Source organism: Giraffa tippelskirchi, chromosome 8 (assembly GCF_054371585.1).
Source record: "Giraffa tippelskirchi isolate mGirTip1 chromosome 8, T2T-mGirTip1v1.2.pri, whole genome shotgun sequence".
NCBI classification, from domain to species: domain Eukaryota; kingdom Metazoa; phylum Chordata; class Mammalia; order Artiodactyla; family Giraffidae; genus Giraffa; species Giraffa tippelskirchi.
In genome coordinates this window covers 126,363,753-126,384,375 of record NC_137282.1, presented here as the reverse complement: position 1 = coordinate 126,384,375, position 20,623 = coordinate 126,363,753, and the positions used below count along the sequence as shown (strand labels likewise).

Genomic DNA, 20,623 nt, shown 5'->3' with positions numbered 1-20,623 from the left:
GAATCAGAACATGAGCAACAAAGGGAGCTGGGGAAACAGGACGGAGGGTGGCAGTCTAGGAACAGGGCAGCTGGGGAGCTTCGGAGGCTGCGTGAAATCAAGTTCAGGACTCCAGGGAAACAGAAGGTCTGGGGCAGGAAGGTCCTTCACAGCCCCCATTTTTAGGGGACCCAGGTTGGTGGGGCCCCAGCAGCCAGCTCTAGAGGCTTCCTTTTCTCCATTAGAGGGCAAAGTGAAAAGTGAAAGTGAAGTCACTCAGTTGTGTCTGACTCTTTGCGACCCCATTGACTGTATCTGCCAGGCTCCTCCATCCATGGGATTTTCCAGGCAAGATTACTGGAGTGGGTTGCCATTTCCTTCTCCAGGGGATCTTCCCAACCCAGGGATTGAACCCAGGTCTCCTACATTGCAGGCAGACTCTTTACCATCTGAACCACAAGGGGGCTTCACCATTAGAGGGCAGCAGAGGCCCAATTTCTGGAAGTTTGAAAGTTTGCTGGGGTGGTCGGGGTTGGGAGTGTTGTGGGTGTTGCGATGTGGCCCCTGGCAGCCCTGTTCCCTCACTTGCCTGGCCCTCCCATCTTTGATCTTTTCGCCATGGATCCACTTCTGGGCCTCGGAGTGTTTCTGTAGGCAAGGACCCCCTTTCCATCAGAGGATGAAGAGACGATGAGCATCTTACAAAGTTTCCCAGAGTCTCAAGGCAAATCCATTATCTTCCAGCATCCACATGTTCCCCTCAATGTTGACCAAAAGCTCATAAGGGCAGTTGTCACTTAATCTCCAACATCCAGCAGAGTCCTGCACTTAGGAGATGCTCAAGTTATGACTTCTGTTATTCCTTGAGGATGAGAGGCCAGGACAACATCAGAGAATCTGAACACAGGGATGCCACGCCCATTTATCCAGTGTGTCTCTGGAGGAGAAGGGGCCCTTGCCTTGATCACTTATAACCTGGGAGGACCCAGATTTAGCATTCTAAAACTCCAGGGTTAAAACCTGGGGGGGTCTGTGCCATCAAACCATGGAGGCCTGAATCTGGGAATATCACATCCCATCCCCCCCACACACACACAACATACACACACAGGGTGGGATGGGGTTGGAGGCCTCTGGAAAATGCCACCACCCTGGAGGAGGAGAACCCAACCTTGGAGGCCTCAGTCTCCACCACTAGGATGGGGCAGGTGAGACCAGACCCTTCCCTCCTCCTCCTCCCCCCACCCCCAGTGTCCCCACAGCCTCTGGCCTCCCCTTCTGGTACAGAACAGGGAGGAGCCCAAGCCAGGCTCAGGCCCAGAGTCAGCACTGAGCATGGCTGCACCAGAACAGGGCTTCTCCTGCTGGGCCTTGAGCTCCTGTTGGAAGGCTCGGGGCCCTGGGCTGCTGCATCTGGGCTTGTAGGAGGTGTAGAAACACACCACCAAGGATGCTACAGCAGCCAGCCAGGTCTGTCCACTCAGAGCCTTCATCCACGTCGCCCCAGGCTGCAGGCAACACTCCCAGGGGGGCCATTCTCGTCCATCCTTGGCCCTCCTTCTTTTAAAAAAAAAACAAAACTTGGCCGCGCCAGGTCTTTTGTTGAGGCACGAGCGATCTTCCATCTTCATTGCAGCATGAGAACTCTTAGTTGTGGCTTGTGGGATCTAGTTCCCTGACCAGGAGTTGAACCCCGGGCCCCCTGCGTTGGAAGCTCAGGGTCTCAGCCACTGGACGACCGGGGAAGTCCCTTGACCCGTCCCGACTTTGCCTGCACCCTACTCACGTGACCACGTTTGCCCCCTGCCCCAGCAAATGGCTGATCTCACCCCTGCTCTACCTGCTAATTCATTAAAGGAAACATCTGCCCTCATGATGGTTCTTAACTGAGGGGCTATGAGAGACGTGCCCCAGCTGGTTTCCCTGGTAACTGATGAGCCAACCTGACTTCAATTCGCCCTACAAATAGTAGTCTCCTTCTACCCTGAGTGGGGAAGATTGCTACTATGGCCTGCCCGCTGTAATCCACGGGTTGTTGCTCCAGGACCTTTTGCTTAAGACCAGCGCCAACCCCCTCCCCAAACCTCCGGTCCAACAAACAATTGAGGTCTCCATCATTGTCTCCAGACTCTTTCTTTGGTCTTGAGGTGGGCAACCACAAGGCTTTCAGGATTGCGGGGTGCAGCCCAATGATTGGTCAGCCGGCTGAGAGGCCAAAGAAACACCCAAGATGTCGAGAAGTCAAGGGTGGGGAATGGAAGGTCGCAGGCATGATCTTGAGGTGGCTGTCCACCAGCAGATGGGGCCCTGTGGCAGCTGACTGCCATGAGAGATGTCTTTCCCTTCCATTAAATTGATTCTCTTCCACTCTGGTAACCTCGGAGTCTCTGTTTTCCATTTAAAAGCAGCAGCCCTATGCTTGTGGCTCATCTGACTGCGCCAGGATGGCTGGTGAATACAGACAAAATGCAAGGAAGTGGATGATCTACAAAGAACAAGCCTACCTCCAACCTCTCACCACTAAACAATTACAGACACAGGCTTTAGGGGATCTTAATTCAGGGACAGGCTTGTGAATTGGACTTAGCCGAAAAGTCTGGTTGGGGCCTGTGGCAACAACGAAACAAAGAGTATCCCTGGGCTTCTGGTCCCAGCTGTGGAAGGGGGCAGAGCCATGATACATGCTGTGAAGGGACAGCAGCCACGTGCAGCTTATAGTGTGCCGCAACAGGTGGAAGACACTACAAAAGGCTTACCCGAGTCTAGCAATACAAACATCCACTATTTGGGGTCTAGGATAGCTGCGTGTGAAATACAAGACCCCGATGGGCATTGATAATGACCAAAGACTCCACTTAACCAGCCATGACGTTCAGGAATGGGCTGATAGAAATGACACACTGGCCTTTCCACTTGCCTTACGGACATCCCTCCCCCCACCTCTACTGGGCTAATGGAAAGGATGAAAGAACAACTTAACAACTGAAATGGAAACCCGTTCTTTCCACAGGTGGACCAGAGGCTAACTTAAGCTCTTAAGAATTCAAACTGAACATCCCAGGGGCAATCAGCCCAGGGCTATGTTAACCCAGAAGTGACTAGTCAATACAGTCTGAGCTTAACTGTTGACCGCCTAAAGACGAATGAGAACTATCGGGACAACAACTTCATTTTGCTCTTGCCAAGTGATCTTACCCCCAGAGGAACACATTATCAAATGACCCGAGGACTGGCAGGTAAGTCCCTGGTGGTTGGGGTTTGCTGCCTCGTGGGAAGTAGGATTGGCAAGGGAATTACAGATTTCATCTAGATTTATACTAGACCCACCTAAGACTACTAAAGTTAATTAATCCAGCTCCTAATGGAGAAAAAGTGGCATTATACCCTGTAGGAAGGTTATACCACCCACCAGTCTTCAGCACTATGAATGTCTTTGTTGCTGTCCTAGGCTCTTTCTTTGGTCTCAAGGATGGGCAACTCTGAGGCTTTCAGGTCTGTGGGCTGCAGCCCACCAGAGGGTGACTACATGGACTCCCTGCAGTGAAAGGTGACAGAGGCTGCTGGAGGCCCCCTCCCTCCACTGTCATGGGACCACCTATCAGGCTCCATGAACTCTGGGCAGGAAATGGCTGCCTGATGGAACTGTTCTAGATTCCAGCTCCCCTGGTGGATCAGAGGAGAGGTCCTTAGAACAAAGTTCCAGCCCTCTTCTGAAGGGGACTCAAGGCTACTGGCCTCCTCAGTCTATAGAGGAGACCCCACGACCTTCACATCCTAAAAAAATGCAGTGCTCACCTGCTCTTTAAAGCTCTCCAAAGATGCAGAGTTCTTTCTTGGCTCTAAGCTAATTCCTTCCTGCTATATCTAAGCCTATTTTTTTTTTTTTTTTTGTTCTGCTCTCAAATGATTCAGAGGAATCAGAAGCAGAGGCAGCCACCCCACTATACATTCTTGCTAATCCACAGCACAATATAGGAAAAAAAAAAAAAAGAATATGTATTTGTTGGTGGAAAGTCAAGGACTGTTCTTTCTTGGGAGTAACTGGTTTTGATTCAGATGATGTCTTCGTTTGAGAATTAAAATACACTTGCTTTTATGAAATGATGGTGACAACACATGATAGTGAACGTTCTTGGAGAGTACAAATGAAGACGGCAGCTCTCGGTGAGAACTTGGGTTTTGGTTCTTTTCCCCTGTCAAATCCCCAAATTTGCAATATTGGCTAGAGAGAAGTCTGAGACTCCACATACACACACAGCCAACCCCAAGTTTCACACCTGCCCTCACCAAGGCAAAAGGACACAGGCTGCCCTAGCACACCTCTCTGCCATCTGCACCAGCTTTCCACATGAAGGCTGCTAATGTTCCCATCATGATGTTATTCAGTTGCTCAGTCATGTCTGACTCTTTGCAACCCCATGGACTGCAGCATGCCAGGCTTCCGTCCTTTACCATCTCTAGAAGCTTGCTCAAACTCATGTCCATTAAGTCAGTGATGCCAACCAACCATCTCCTCTGTTGTCCCCTTCCCCTCCTGCCTTCTATCTTTCCCAGCATCAGGGTCTTTTCTTTGCATCAGGTGACCGAAGTTATTGGAGTTTCAGTATCAGTCCTTCCAAAGAATACTCAGGGTTGATTTCCCAACGTATTAGGTGCAGTTTATTTAGTGAGTGAGTGTGGGTTCAACCCAGACTTCCAGCTCAGTTACTGAGTTAAGCTTTGTAATCTTTTTGTGCCTCATTTTCCCCACCTATAAAATGCGTATAATAGGTAATACCTACTTCTTGGGTTTATCAGAACAGTGCTCAGCACACAGAGCTCACCAGATGTGACTATGATAATTTCAATTACAAGCAGGCTTCCCCTGGGATAAAAATGTCAGGTGTGGGAAGGAGGTGAGCACACACTTGGCTGGTCTCTGTGAGGCCTGAAAGGTACATTATTCAGCCCCTTCCCTTACCCTATACCCCTCCCACTCTGGTTGTCTTCAGGCTAATCAATCTCAACTCCTGTAACCGTTTACTTTCTTTGAACCGTTTTGGAGTCCTCCTTGAACCCTTCAACCCCACCAAATACCTAAACCTGGAGAGCTAGGGGCACCCAGCCCATTGCCGTGGGCTACTCAGTTCCTAAAAACCATCCCTCCACTTGTAAAACCCTAAAGACTACCTGCTTACTCGATCAGGACTCTAGTTATGGGTGTTTCAGCTTAGTTAATTAGAGGAGACTGACACGCTATTGGGGACCTGCTGTGCAAGTAAGTCATTAAGAAGTGGGTCCTGCCCTTGCATGCTCAGGAGAAGCTAAGGGGAAATCCTCTTACTCTATAATGAAAAGCGCGTTGGAGTCCTTCGGGCTTAGGTTTGGCCAAGTTCCATAATTTGAGTCTCAAGTTTCCTCCTCCGGAAAACGGGTCTATCAATACCCACCTACTACATGAAGTGCGCCGTCAGAACTGAATGCGACGCTGTACGCCCGTGACTCTAGGTGAACTGGGGAAGCTCTGCACGTGCGAGCTGCCCCCGCAGAGAGCGAAGAGGTGCACTTCTGGGGACAGCCCGCACCCTGACGTGGACCCCACGCGCTCCGAGACCGTGCCGTCCAAGCTCGCGCATACCCCGGGCCCGGGACCAGGATGGCGGGCCTCTTGAGTAGCTCGTGACGCCGGCGAAGGCGTGGGGACGCGGGAAAAAGGCGGCGAAAACCCGGGGAAGCGAAGGGGGTGTCGCCCCCCGCAGAAGGAGGATCGGGCGTGGGGCGGAGGCCGAGGCTCCTCCCGCTCCCGGCCTCCCCCCGCCTTGCCCCCCCTCCTCCGACTGCTCCCCGCTCCTCCCCCGCCCCGCGCGCATCCGGCGGCGGGCACAGGATGTTCTTTCGCTGGGGCCCCCCCACCCCCGCCCCCGCTCTCACTTTCTCTCCGCTCCCATCCCCCACTCCCGCCGCCCGCACCTTGTGTAACTCCTTCCCTCCCGCGCTCCGCGGCGCCCGGCGCGCCCTGGGGGGGGGGGCGGGGGTCCCCATCCTTCCCGGGTCCCCATCCTTCCCGCCCACCCCCAGGACAGGGAACTCGCTCGAGGGCGGCCCGGGAAGAAGCGGGCCCGGGCCGAGCTCTGGGCCTCGGTTCTCCGGATCCACTGGCCCGTCGGGGGTCGGGGGGGTAAGGGGTGAAGAGAGATCCTAGGGCCTGACGCCGGCCTTCTCCGGACCCCCCAGGCCAGCTCACCACCGGTGCCGGGTGGGCTGGGGGTGGGGGTGCCCGCAAATCCGGCGAGTCCCGCGACCGAGGAGGGCAGCCAGCTGGACGGAGTTAGCGCCAGGCCAGGCGTAGGATCAGCGAGGTCGAGGACCCCAACCTCATCCTCTCCCCGGTTGGGATGACAAGGGGGCCCCCGGGTCTCCGGGAGAGGATGGCGAGAGGTCACGCCCCTCGCGTACACGTCACTGTTTCCAAGGCAACCGGGGGCGGAGACGCGGGCTGGGTAAGGAGAGACCTTAGCGAAACAAGGTTGCTGGAGACCCTGGGACACGGGGGTCGGGGGTGCGTTGTGGTGGGGAGGCGGCGTGGGCGGCCTTTTCAATCTTTGCTTTTCGCTCGCTGGTGCTCCAAGAAGCTGAGGGCAGGACAGGTTCGGTTCATTCGACAGACGTTCGTTGAGCTTGGACCGTGCTTGGCATCAGGCTTAGGCACTGCGTTCCGGCGGCGCTGAATCAGAACCCTGCCCTCGCTGATTATTTTGAGTCAGGGCAAAGTGGCTATGCATCCTGTGTTACCTCCGTGGAACTGGTGTTAACTGTTAACAACAGTGTCCTTTTACTCGCTTAGAAATGTCTTAGTGGGGGGTTGGAGGACAGTAGTTAAGGTACCTCATCCTCCAATTCAAGAAAAGCTCCCACAATGCAGGCTGTTGTCTGCTCACTTTGCAGCCAGCACTCTGTTCTCTGTAATCTTTGCCTCTCATTCTGCAAGGTAAGTATCTCTAGCACCTTTTTACAGATGAAGCAGGCTTAGAAAGGTGAAGAGGCTTGCCCAAGGCCATACAGCCAAGTGTTGGACCTAGGTCATTGTGGCCTTCAAAATCCGACAGCCCAATCTTAGTCTTTCTTCTCAAGACAGATGATATTAAGTAAATAAATAACCCTGTCCCTGCCTGAAGGAGCTTATAATAATTGAGGCTGAAAATATTACAGGACATAATGAAGCAATAAAATACAGGAAAGATTAAAGGCCACCCATAAGGCTTAGAGGGATGTCGATGACAAAATGATCCAAGCAGGGTGGAGATTATCAGAGCCTTTGAGCTGGGTTTTGAGGTGGTGATGGGATCAAGCTCACTGGGTCTGTGTTTGTGTGTGTGTGTGTGTGATGTGCTGCCAAGAAAGAGAACAACTTAAGGGCATCAGACCAGCAACCCAGAGCTAGGCAGGCTGGACTCTCCAATGGCAAGCTCCCTCTAAATCCCAAAGCCACTGCTTGCACTCTTTTCTGCCCTCCACCGTCCTCAGTGGTTTTCTGTTCCTTGCTGGAGCGGAGGCTCTGGGCAGGCAGCTAGACTCATTACACTCAGCACTCCAGTACTTTAGAGTTGGTATTTGGCACAACCTTGGTAGCTCAGATGGTAAAGCGTCTGCCTACAGTGTGGGAGACCCGGGTTCAATCCCTGGGAGGGGAAGATCCCCTGGAGAAGGAAATGGCTACCCACTCCAGTGTTCTTGTCTGGAAAATTCCATGGATGGAGGAGCCTGGTAGTCCATGGGGTCTCAAAGAGTCAGACAGGACTGAGTGACTTCACTTAGTCTGTTGTTAATTTGGATGTCAGCTTCTCTCTTCTCATTCCCCACTCCTACCCCGAAGATTCTGGGAAATTTAAAAACCGGGGCTGCTCTAAACAAAAGGGCCTGCATGAGCATCAGGAAACCGATAGGCTTGATGCTAACAAGAAGACCAAGCCAGGAAAGAGAACTGTGAGGAGAAAAGAGGCACAATCCAATGGACAGGACACTTGAGCACTGGATGCCTTCCTACCGTGCACCAGGCCTTGTGCTGGATTCTGTGGTGTGGGTACACCATGAATGAGTGTGGGCCCCTTCGTATGGAACACACAGATTAATAGCTGGTGTACCCAGTGTGCCTGAAGAGTCTGAAGTTGATAACACACAATAAACGGTGTTTGAGAAAGATTATTCCAGCAGGGTGTGTAGGAGGAAGGAAAAACCTGGGTCAGAAAGGACAGTGTGGCAGTGACTGTGGGAATTGGGTCAAAGGTGGAATCTCTGGTATTGGAAAGGAAGGGGTGAGGAAAGTAACAAACAATACACCTTGTAATAAAAGCAGGAGTGGGAAGAATTTGGTAATAGATGGTGAACGAGAGAAAACAGTTAAGAATTTTTTAAGTTAATTTTTTTTTAGATTTTTATTGTTTTTGGCTGCACTGGGTCTTCATTGCTGAACACAGGCTTTCTCCAGATGCAGCCAGTGGGAGCTGCTCGCTAGTTGCAGTGCATGGGTTTCTCATTGCAGTGGCTTCTATTGCTATAGAGCACACAGGCTCTGGGTGCACAGGCTTTAGTAGTTGTGGCTCAAGGGCTCTTGAGTGAGGGGTCAGTAGTTGTGGTACGCAGGCTTTGTTGCTGCATGGCATGTGGGATCATTCCAGACCAAGGATCGAACCGGCATCCCTTGCATTGCAAGGCAGATTCGTAACCACTAGTCCACAAGGGAAGCCCCAAGAGTTAAGAATTAATCCTCCTTCATGGTGAGTTTGGGCAGTAGGAAGGTCACTACAGGCAAGGAGGAGGAGCTGGTGTGAGGGCCCTGAGGGTGAGTTCTGTCACTCCTGGGCCATGTGAAGGCAGGTATCCTCTAGGCGATTGGACTTGGACACAGGGACGTCCTGAAGAGTTCTGGCTGCCTCGTAAAAGAGTGTCCTCGTCACTGCGGGTATGCAAACAGCTTCAGAACATTGGCCTGGGATACTGTGGAAAGATTTCATACATCAGGTAGAAGGCTGGAGTCGACAACAGTGAAAGTGGCTCCTGACGGAGGGATTTGGTGAGCGTTGGCTGGGTAAGCACATGTGTGGGAAGGACGCCTGTATGTGTGGGAAGATGGTTGGCATCCATCGCCTCAACTTTGGCTACAGAAGGTGCCTGAGATGCCTGGGAAGTGGGGGTTGAGGCCCAGGTGAGGCATGTCAGCAGCCTAGGGTCCCGCCCCCCCGCCCCACCTTGGAAGGCTCTGGAGCCCAGGACTGTGCTGACTGCCAGGGCATTTCCTGGAACTTGGCAGAGGATGGAGCCCCTCCCTGCCTGCCCTGGCACACTCCAGGTACACCGTGTCCTGGGATGTGGGGGTGGGGGGGGAACCTTGCAGACACCCCAGGAGACTGGGGTGTAGGAATGGTCCCCACCCCCCAGGAAGAGTCCTGCTCTGGGCAGACGTCTGAGCTCCCACCCTGCGGCTGTCATCCTCACAGTGGCCCCACCAGACCACAGGGGACAGCAGGCCGGGAGGAGGAAGGAGAAGCCTTGGGGCTGGGTGGCAGGATTCCTGGGTCTTTGTCGTGGCTTTGGGTGGGAGGGTGGGTAAGGCAGAAAAGCGGGGTCTCGGGCTTCAAAGCACCTCCCCACCTGCTTCTCCTTCCCTGCGGGGTAATCTTCAGGGGCCTAGTGGTTTTGAGGGGAGGGGACAGGAAGAGGCTCTGAACTCTGGGTCAACCGGGGTCAGAGATGGGGAAGACTTCCTTGCCCTGCGTCCATCCCATCTCTCCCAGCGTCCTCTTCTACTCCCCTCCACCCTAGACCAAATTTCTACCTCCAACTGCAACTAAGAGTTACGCCCCCCCACCATGCCAAGACCTCCAGAAGCCTCCCAGAGTGGTGGGAGAAGGGGACGATCAGCCTGTCTGGCGGGCCACACCTGCCGGGCTGGGTGAGGTGAATGCCCCTCCCGAGTGGGCAGAGCCCACTCAGGTCCAGCCGGGGGGCCGCAAAACGCTGGAATGGAGGGGCGAGAAGGCAGAGGACTGCGCGAACCGGCCACGTGGAGGTCCAGAGCGACAGGCAGGGGCGGGAGCCACGAGCCGGCTGTAAGCTCGCTCCTCCCGCTCGAGGGAGCCTCCGAGAGAGAGTTGAGTCGTCGCTGACCGCAGGCTGCAAGAGCGGTTGATCTGGTGAGCGAGCACACCCACTTACCCAGCTGCTGAGTCAGGCTGTTCTCGCTCCCCGTTCGCCCGCCCGCCCGCTCGGGACATTGTGTTCCAGCCCCGGCGCGCTGGCACCAGGCCCAGGCGCTCACACCAGTCTCCTCGCCCTGTTTGTGCTCGCGGCTTGCGCTCGGCGCGCAGCCTCGCCGCCGCCGCTGTCGCAGTCCCGCGAGTGCATGCTGGGGCCGGGCCTGGCGCAGACACCGGGGACGGTCGGGGGCTGGTGCGCAACTCCAGCACTCATCCCCCGATCCCCCCGGCCCAGGGGTCCCTGAGGCTCTGCCCGATCACCGGCCTTAGCAAACCCAGATCACTCCATCCCCCACCTGAGTCCCGGTTTGGATCCCTGGGCGAGTGGGGGGCCTGGGGCAGCACAGTTGGGAAGGGGCGGGGGGCAGGTATTGGTAGCTAAACGCGAGAGAAGGAGCCACCCAGGCTGCCGCCCAAGCCCCACGGGTGCTCAGTCCAGGAGTCTGGAGGAGGAGAGCAAGGAACGCGCCAGCCCCATCCTTGCGAGACCTGGGATGCGGTCACGTGACAACGGAAGCCCGCTAGAGGGGGCCGTTCAAGCCATCTCCCTGGAGCCTCCCGGTTCTCCGACCCCTTCCCTGATTGATCCTTTCTTCACACAACCTTGGAGACTCCAGTGATTCCCAGGGGCTGGCAAACCAAGCCCAACTTTCGGCTAGCTTGGGAACCCCCTGGCTGGACGCCAGGAGTAAGTAGGAAGAGCCTGGACACTAGCGGGTGGGAGTGGGCGGCGGGGTGGAAGAAGACGACCCCAAACCCGAGCCTGACCCCTCCCTTCGTCCAGCCCAAACCCGGGTATATTCGCGGCCACGTCGTCTTACCCATCCTTCTGCAGAAAGAGATCCCTGAGCGCTTGTCCTAAAGGTTCCTGGACCAAGGAGGGGACAAAGGACTTACATACCGAGCACCTACCATATGTAAGGCTGTGTTTGGTCTTGCTAAGGAGGTCATTAAAAAGTTTCCAACGCAATTCGGAAAGTCTTTTCTTCTCCCTCCTTCCAACCTCCACAGTCTGCTGCACCATTTCCCCCATGCTGGGAGGGCCCATCCTCCAAGATCTACCCATCTCTCAAGCTCCAGCTCATAAAGCCTATTTGGAACAGTGCCAGACAAATCTGATGCCTCTCTCCTCTGAAAGCCCAGCACACTCAGTCTGTACCTTTCTCACGGCACAGCGTGTGGCCTGTCTCATATTCTAGTGATCTGTTTACTAATCCTGTTCTTCTAACCAGATTAGAAAGTCCTTGAAGCAGAAACAAAGTCTGCTTCTCTGAGCCTTCTCCCATGGCTTGAGCTCATCCCCCACAGGCCAAGCTTCGCACTGGAGTTGATGTTCAATAAATGTTAGGTGTATTGAAATGATTTCCTGCCCTTGGGTGGTTTGCAGGCCAGTTGAAGATACAAACACATGGCATGTGAGGTTAAATAATAACCCAAGCCATCAGGTGGTGAGTACCAAATGTGTGAGAGCTATGGGGATTCAGAGGGAAGGAGATGGTGATATGGGAGAGAGATCCCGGGAGGCTCTAGCCTTTGAGCTGTGTGTGCGGAGGAGGAGAGAGAAGGTGTGGAGGTGACTCAGACTGGTTTACATCACCGCAGACCCGCCTCCACACTAGGCACTTCACCATGCATTATCTCTAATATTTAAGAGAGCGGGCTGGGTTTGGGAAGAGTGGAGGGGACCCAAGCCAGATGTGCCGAGAGCCAACCAGAGCTCAGAGGCAGCCTTGGATCTGGGCTTCCCACCCTCACTCCCCGGGCACTGCCTGTTCCCTGGCCTGCCACTCCTACATACTACACCCAAGAGAGCTGCCCAGCGCTGCCCAGCTCTGGATGCCCTCTGGTCCCACCCTGGTGCACAACTGGCCGTGTGACCTTGGGCCAGGCACTTCCTTCCCTACACCTCCCTGTCGTCGTCGTCTGTGCCTCCATTGCAGCACTTCCAGGCTGTGACTCTGTGAGTCAGTGTCCCAGGGATGCTTGCCACCTCCCCTGATGTGACCTGGGCTGCTGTGGCTCTCCCCTCTCCTAGCCCCTACCCCCCTCATTGCTCCCTCCCAGTCTGGAGCTGCTGAGAGGAACACTGGGTACAGAGTGTGAGCAGGGATAGGAGGTTTCCTGTGGTTGCAAAAGGAACACCGGGGACTTTCCCTGCTGTGGGAGAAGTGGGGGAGGAGGAGGCAGGGCCAGCCTCGAAGGAACCTCTGCTCTCCTCCCTCCCCTCAGTGCTCCCAGCTCTGAAAAAGGCTGGTACAGTTTGTTACGCTGGGGCCGGAATGTACCGTGTGTTTCATATGGCCTCTGTCCAGTCCTACACTGGCTGCTTTATATTTATACTTCCTTCTTCAGCCGTGGCATCCTGCTGCCTGTCACCCCTGCTCTCATCTGCCTACCTCCCACCTGGGCTCCCCCACCCACCAGGGGTTCTACACTCTTCTGGGTGGTAAGGGTTGGGGGCTGAGCAAGCCCTGGAGGCAAGTTAGACTCTGGGAGGTTGAAACTGTCAGTCCCCTTCTCTGTCCCATCAGCCGGCCGGAACACTCCAAGGCCATGGACACTCCAAGCTGGGTCTGAAGTTTCTCTGGGCCTTTGAGGTTGACCCCCCTCCACCACTCCTTGCCACCCTTATTTTCTTGAGCACTTCAGCAGTGTGCTTGAGGCCAGCGAGAGAAGTGAACTGAAGGCTCTATTTAAATTGCCACCCCCCACACACACACCCCAAAAGCTTGGCAGACTTGTTAATCCTTGATCCTCCAGGCATCGGTCACAGAACAAGGCAGAGGTGGGAGTGGGGGAGGGGGACTCTACCCTCACCCCCCCCCCCAGGAGTCAAGCATACCTAATAGAAGCTGCAAAATGGAATTTGACAGTTGGTGACATAATGATTTTTGAGTTATGACCACTTTAATCTCCTCAAAGTGGGCTTGACATTCAGAGATCGATACTTTTATGATCTGGCCTTACTCCCCCAGGAGCACATGATGTTATTATTCACAATAAGAGCTAATGTCCATTGCCTCCTAGGGACCCAGCACTGGGTTCAGGGGTTTATATACACAAGCTCATTTACTCTTCACAGTGACTCTAGGAGGTGGGTGCTTCTGTACCCTGCCTTGACAGTTAAGGAAACTGAGGCTCAGAGAAGTAACAGAGCTGAGATCCACATTTAGGTCTGTCTCACAGCAAAGCCAGCACTTCTGAGTGTCCTGCTAGATGACTTAGGTCTGTATCTAAATCACAAACTCTCCATTTATCAAGCCTCAGAGTCCTACTCCTCCCATCCTTCAAATGATTCCAGGATCTCTGCCTCCTGAGAGCCTATATATGCCTGGAGGTATAGTATGACAGCGGGGAAAACCATTTTCAGCCCATTGGACAGGCTGAAATGCAGAGGCCCCAGGGGACACTCAGTGCTGGAGGTAAGTGGTCAGGCCTGCTGGCTATGGGCAGCCTCAGTCATCTCTCAGCCGGCTGGCATGCCAGCTCCCATTCAGCCCCTCACCTGGGAGTAAACTTTGCTTCACTGTACCACACTGGGAACTAAGAACCAGACCTTGGATCCAGGTCTCTGAACTCAGAACTTCTGTGGTACTTGGTGACATGGTGGCATGGCCTCTCCTAGGACCCACTTACAGCAGGGCTTTGGCAGAAATCACCACCATTATGTCAGATCCCTGGCCATATCAGGGTGTGTCCATTTCACTTATACTTTCTAGCTTGCTACGCTCACTATGATCTTAATGTTCCTCTAAAGGAAGGAGAATAGTGCCCATTTTCATAATGGGAAAACTGAGGCATGAACAGCTCAGTTGCTCACTCAAGGGCAAGAAACTAGATTTGTGACTCTGATATCTGGGGTGCTTTGTTTCATAACACTGAGCCTCTCCTAAGAGACAAAGAGTTTCCCCAGATGTCCCCAAGCCCGGTGACATGTGACCTTTCATCCAGCCCTTTCACCCTAGGATACTGCCCATGCCACCCTTATCTACCCCAGGGCTGAAGCAAGGGCCCCAGACATCCTGCAGTCAGCTGGCCTGGCCTGGGCTCTGGCTTCCTGTCCTCTGCAGCTCTCACAGGCACATTTTGTCCCCTCTGAGCCCAGTTCTTTCTTCCTCTTTTATCCTTCCTTCTTTTTCGCTCTTTGCTCACTGAGAGTCCTGTTTATACGCCTCCATCCATCTGTGTTTGCTTTCTACCTTTGCTTTTTGTATGTCCCTTCTCCTGGGAAGTTTCCTAAGGTCCTCCATGCCCTCTGCCCTTGACACCATCTTGTCTTTAAGGAAGCATCTTCCATTTCTACCCCCACCCCTACTTCTTACTTCGCCTCCAACTTGAGAAGGGAGGTCAGATTACTCTGGTTCATGCCTTCAGTGTGCACTTAATGAGTGCCTCCTCTGTGTCCCGGGAACTGTATTAGTGCCTAGGATCTAAAGTCTAAAAAGCTGTGCTGGATCATTTTTAAGCACCTACTGTGTGCATCAGGTGTTGTGCTTCAACCTAGGGGCACAAAAGCTGGTCATTGTCCTCAAGAAATCTCCAGGTAGAGAATTCCTTTGTGATATAGTGGTTAGGACTCTAGGCTTTCACTGCTGAGAGTCTGGGTTCAGTCTCTGGTTGGGGAACTAAGATCCCCCAAGCGGTACAGTGCCTCCCCCCCACCACCACCACAGATCTCCAGGCTACTTGGGAAGATGCATATAAACAAGTCACTATAATGCCCTGGGAAGTCAGGGACTGGGTGTGACCAGAGGCCTCAGGGAGGGCTCCTCTGAGGAGGCCAGTCTTCAAGTCTGAGAGGAGCTGGCCTGGCACAGAAAGGGTGCAGGGCGTGCCAAGTAGAAGGAACAGTGTGTATTAAGGCACATGGCATGAAGCTGCCCTGGGTTCTCTGGCGGGCACTTTGAGTTGTTTGGTCTGGCCTGAACCTGGAGTGCAGGTTGGGGAACCTGAGCAGATGTGGCCAGAGGCAGGCAGCCCCAGATGATACAGAACCTCCGGTTCAGCAAGAGTTGACCTTTATCCTGGAGCAGCTGGAAACCAAAGCAGCCTGATGGCTCCCTGCAGCTTAGGAGCCCCAGGGCTGGGCTGGGGCCAGGCCTGAAATACTCTCAAGTCGCCATTAACCCACATTTACTGCCCTTTGGCTCCTCGAGACCTGAGAGAGAGGCTGACACTTCAGTATCATGCTGTTTCCAAAGCATAATCATTCATTCATTCATAAATGTTTCACAAGTTCTCCTGTTTGCGGTGTGCGGCTCTGAGCACTGGGAAGGGGTCATTGACCCCCCACTGAGGTCCCAGCTCTCAAGAAATTTTACCTCCTTGGCAGCTGGGGAGGGAGGATAGGCCACAAACAAACAAAACAAAAGAAGTAAATGAAAAAGATAATCTCAGATCGTGCTGAGTGCAAAGAAAACAAGTGGTGCAATTGCAAGTGATGGGGTGGGCTGGGTAGTCAGTGGAGGCTGCTTTAAGCACAATTACCTTTGAGCCGAGACTGAGATGGCAAGAACAAACCAGTATGTGAACACGTGGGGACTTAGGGTTCTAGGCCTAGGAAAAATCACTTGCAAAGGGCCTGAAACATGGCGGAGCTCGGTGTCTTTCAGGTTTAGAAAAATGCTGGGTTCATTACTGTCCAGCAATTCTATGCAAGGATCATTGTACCCATTTTGTAGAGATGGAAACTGAGGGTCAGAATGGTTAAGTTCCTTGGGCAATATCCTAACTGGTAGTCCAAATTTGGGCTCTAAATCCGCTGCTCTTTTTTTCTACCAAAGTATCGTGTTGCTGTACAACCAGTGTCCTAAATTATTTAGGACCATCCAGATTCCAAAATTCTGCCTCACTGTTCTCTGGACATTCATCCTGGACATTCTGTGTGTCCCACATCATGACTTCAAGCCGTCTCTGCCATGTTCTACCAGCGGCAGCCGAGGATGGGTGTATCATCCCCCTAAGCCTCAGTTTCATCATCAGTAAATAGGGAGAGTAAGAATCCCAATGGCATAGGCTTGCCGACTGAGGATTGAATGAGGTCATCTATGTACGGTCAGTACAGTGCCTGGAGCAGGGCACACATCCCACTTGTGGTCATTCTTAAAACTGGGGTCGCAGCGGAACGGTCCTGTCACCCTGCGCAGGCCTCTGACGCACGTGCGGGGCGGGGGCGCTGCGGGGGAAGAGGGCGGCCGGGAGGGCCTCTTCCCTTTGCCCAGCCGCCGGCTTCTCGTGCTGGGATCCCATATTGACACATCTTGTACTTCCCGTTTCCAGGGAAATTCCTCGCCTCTGGACCGCACCCGCCCTTGAGGACCTCCCGATCTCTTTGGGCAGAGCGGAAACCAGACAGAGCTGGGGACAGTGAAGTGGCCATCCTCAGCCCTGTGTGTGCCAGGAGCGCCCCCTCCCCGGCGGTGGGGGGCGTCTGGCCCCGCTGCAGGAGGGCAGGGGCGGCAGAGGGAGCCTGGCGTGGGCGGCTGGGACCGAGTCCTTCTTAAAGGAGGTGGGGACCCCGTGGAGTACGTGACTCCTGACCCTCCAGCCTGCACGCTCCAGTTAGCAGGACAGAGACCCTTCCCCACGCATCCCCAGCCTTCCCGGGCTTTCTGCTCTGCGGGGAGGCCCTGTCACCCCCATCCCCCGCAACACCCCTCCCAGGCACCCCTGAGAGGACCAGCTGGAGCTGGGGGTGGGAGCAGGCAGAGTCCTGCCAGGGCTCTCAGACCCCTAGCCTGTCTCCCCCTACCCCTCCCTCGCCCCCCACTGCTGCGCTGCTTCGAGGGTTAAAGCAAAACCTGGTTCCGTGCTCGGTGGCGCTAGCTGGGCTGCCTGGGGTTATTTTTAGCAGGGATGCGGGAAGGCACATTTCTCCCGGACTTTCACTGGGGACACCCCCCACCCCCCAGCCAAGACTCTCCCTGGGGAGGCTGTTTCGGAAACCCCCCCTCCCAGAAAGGGGAAACGGGTGTGTTTTCTATTCCTTCAACTCACCAGAACAGGAGTTGCAGTCAAGCCTGGGGTTACCCTGATGGGACATGCTAGGTTCCAAAGCCCATGGGCTGCCCTCATCCCTGGTCTCTGCATTCCCTTAAATCTGGGGGGCCTGATGCCCAGTGTGTGGGAGTTGGGGGTCCAAGGCGAGCCAGCTCTATGGACTCCATGGGGGCATCAGTTGTTCTGGGTGGTGTTTATGTGGGTACTTGCTTTATAATTCATGAAACTGATCTTGTCTGGTCTGTGTATTTCTCTGTATGGGTGTCTTTTCTGCTAGCAGTAGTTTATCGAGGTATAACCTACACCCAGTAAAATGCACAAATCTGAACTGACAGCTCAGTGAATTTTGACAAATATGTATACTTGTGTAACCATCACCTGGATCAAGACTTGGAACATTTTCAGTAGCCCTACGTTCCCTCGTGCCTGCTCCCAGTCAGGCCCCACCCCTGAGGTGACCAAGATCTGATTTCTATCCCCATATTCATTGGAAGGACTGATGACTGATGCTGAAGCTTAAACTCTTAATACTTTGGCCACCTGATGCAAAGAACTAACTCATTAGAAAAGACCCTGATGCTGGGAAAGATTGAAGGCGGGAGGAGAAGGGGATGACAGAAGATGAGATGGTTGGATGGCACCACCGACTCAATGGAACTGAGTTTGAGTAAGCTCCAGGAGTTGGTGATTGACAGGGAGGCCTGGTGTGCTGCAGTTCATGGGGTGGCAAAGAGTGGGACATGACTGAGTGACTGAACTGAGCTGAAGACTAGTTTTGGTGTGTGTGTGTGTGTATGTTTTACAAGGTTAGAAGAAATATAGCTGCTATCATAAAAGAAAGAAATGGGCAATAAAGAATTCAACGTGAAAGGGGGCCTCAAAAAAGGAGGGTAACTGGAATTTGAAAAAACTTAAGGAAAAATCGGCATGGGGAAATGGGAGGTTCCAGAACTAGCTCAACCCCTCAGCTTTGGGACTGGAGGGCTTGGGATATTCCCCTGAGTAGAGAGGCAGTGAGCGGGGGGCTCACTCCTGGGTCTCACTGGGCTCACTCCTGCCAGGGCTCTTCCCGGGTCCAGCTGCCCCCATTTTCTGCTAGAGATCCAGGCCCTTCCTCCAGCCCCCTCACCACAGCAGTTTTCAGCAAGGCCAAGCCTGCAAGGAAATGGCACTCGCAAAGGCATCCACCTAGAGACAGGGAGAAGTCAGAGCCTCTGTGCAGTCAAGGTTGTTAGACTTCTCTGCCTTCCCTTTCAAGATCTTTGTGATTCTGGGCCTCCTTCATCTTACATGAAGGGGAGGGGAGAGGCTGAGGCTCTCAAAGGAGAGTGGGAGAGGAAGAGGCAAGGAGCCCATCATTCCTTATTTCCTTTATTTCAGTTCAGTTCAGTTCAGTTCAGTCGCTCAGTCGTGTCCGATTCTTTGCGACCCCATGAACCGCAGCACGCCAGGCCTCCCTGTCCATCACCAACTCCCAGAGTCTACCCAAATCCATGACCATCGAGTCGGTGATGCCATCCAACCATCTCATCCTCTGTCGTCCCCTTCTCCTCCCGCCCCCAATCCTACCCAGCATTAGGGTCTTTTCCAATGAGTCAACTCTTCGCATGAGGTGGCCAAAGTATTGGAGTTTCAGCTTCAACATCAGTCCTTCCAATGAACACCCAGGACTGATCTCCTTTAGGATGGACTGGTTGGATCTCCTTGCAGTCCAAGGGACTCTCAAGAGTCTTCTCCAACACCACAGTTCAAAAGCATCAATTCTTCGGTGCTCAGCTTTCTTCACCGACCAACTCTCACATCCATACATGACTACTGGAAAAACCATAGCCTTGACTAGACAGACCTTTGTTGGCAGAGTAATGTCTCTGCTTTTCAATATGCTTTCTAGGTTGGTCATAACCTTCCTTCCAAGGAGTAAGCATCTTTTAATTTCATGGCTGCAATCACCATCAGCAGTGATTTTGGAGCCCAAAAAAATAAAGTCTGACACTGTTTGCACTGTTTCCAAAACACTTATTTGGGACTTCCCTGGTGGTCCAGTGGGTGAGACTTTGCCTTCCAATGCAGAAGGTGCTGGTTCGATTCCACATGCCTCATGGCCAAAAAACCAAAGCATAAAAAACAGAAACAATATTGTAACAAATTCCATAAAGACTTTAAAAATAGTCCACATCAAAAAAAGCCTTAAGAGAAAAACACTTCTTTGAGCACCTACGCTGAAGATACAGCACCCGCATTGCTGTATCTTCTGCTCCTGCTGGAGACTGGAGGATGACTATGACAAACCTTAGCTCCCTAGGGAGTCAAAGGTAGCATTCCCAGGTGAGGGGAGGCCTTATGCTCGCTTCCTAATGGAGAGTGACTTGGTCAGTGTCACACAGCTAGCTGCTAGCAGAGGGAGGGGTCCCTGCTCAGCCTAGCTGGGAATGAGAAAGCAAAGGAAGCAAAACCAGCAGCCTGGCTCCTTGGCTTCCTTCCTCGCAGGCTCTCGGGAGCAGCAGAATGAACACTGACCTGGAGGGCAGGAGCCCTCGCTCCTGCGTCTAGGGCTCAGAAGCATGTCCTCTCTATGGGCCTTGGTTTTCTCCCAAGTCTGTTGAGGAGGCAGCCTCAAGAGGAGCTTTAAGCTTCCTTTAGCTCTAAAGTCTTTCAGGCGAACTGGGCATTCTCCTGCCTCAGGGCCTTTGCTCAGGTTTTTCTCCTATTGGAAGCCCCTTTTCCTTCCAGCTTCCTTCCTCTGACAGCCTCCCAGTCTTTTGCCACCTAATCCCAGGGCTACCCCCTGAGGCCCTCACAGTCCAGGGGATTTTTTGAGGGGGTACCCCCCAGGTCTCCACCACCAGGACAAGCGGAGCCTCCCTCCATTTGCGCCCCTGCCCCCACCTTGGGATGGGGCCTCCCGTGGGGTGGGGAGGTGTTTGTTCTGTCAGCCACACTGGAGGCGAAGTGAATTTTTGCTCCCACCCCACATTTACATGTGCTCCTTTCAACTTGCCGGGAATGAGTTTATCCTTCCCCGGGGCCTGCAAGAAGTTGTGCCTTCCTGCTGGGCAGCCAGCCCTACCCAGGGCATCAAACTGGGGCCCTTTTGGCAAAGGTGGCTGCCCTGGGAGGCGAGCCCAGGAAGGATGGGAAGGACGGGCAAGGTCTCAGGCAGAAGGAAGGCTGCTCTGCCTCACCCGACCCATCCTCATTCACAGAAACCTGGGCAGAAGTCTTTCATACCACAAACATATGGCTCCTGTTCCCATCACCACACCCAAACCTACGCCCACCCACTTGCTCACAAACAGACTGGCAACTTTGTAAACATGCACCCCATCACTCCCTCTGCCCCTCCCCCAGACAGGCATCGCACACAGATACATGATCATCACACACAGACACGTGGGCACACACAGACACAAGGG

General features: G+C 53.7%; 2 protein-coding genes across 14 annotated transcripts in view; one reads left to right on the top strand and one right to left on the bottom strand.

Moving 5' to 3' along the window:
• Positions 1-37: 37 nt before the first annotated feature.
• FKBP5 (FKBP prolyl isomerase 5) overlaps positions 38-20,623 on the top strand; it is a 153,715-nt gene continuing 133,129 nt past the window's right edge. For 4 of the 12 annotated variants that reach the window (XM_081520165.1, XM_081520182.1, XM_081520174.1 and 1 more), the window contains exons 1-2: positions 38-174; positions 2,990-3,215. The gene's annotated coding sequence lies outside the window, so the exon portion shown is untranslated. Of the gene's footprint in view, positions 179-2,989; positions 3,216-15,994; positions 16,266-20,623 lie in introns of all 12 variants that reach the window. The other 8 variants (XM_081520170.1, XM_081520176.1, XM_081520172.1 and 5 more) reach the window with 4 other exon arrangements.
• LOC145517528 (uncharacterized) lies at positions 8,363-12,278 on the bottom strand. 2 transcript variants are annotated; one of them, XM_081520186.1, is made up of 3 exons: positions 11,124-12,278; positions 9,896-10,128; positions 8,363-8,952 (listed from the first exon to the last, which is right to left on the bottom strand). In XM_081520186.1, exons 1-3 carry the CDS (start codon positions 11,160-11,162, stop codon positions 8,808-8,810), a joined length of 417 nt encoding a protein of 138 aa, XP_081376312.1. In that variant the 5' UTR covers positions 11,163-12,278; the 3' UTR covers positions 8,363-8,807. The 2 variants fall into 2 exon arrangements, 1 of the variants encoding a protein (XP_081376312.1); XR_014062098.1 differs by lacking the exon at positions 9,896-10,128 and having other exon boundaries at positions 11,124-12,163.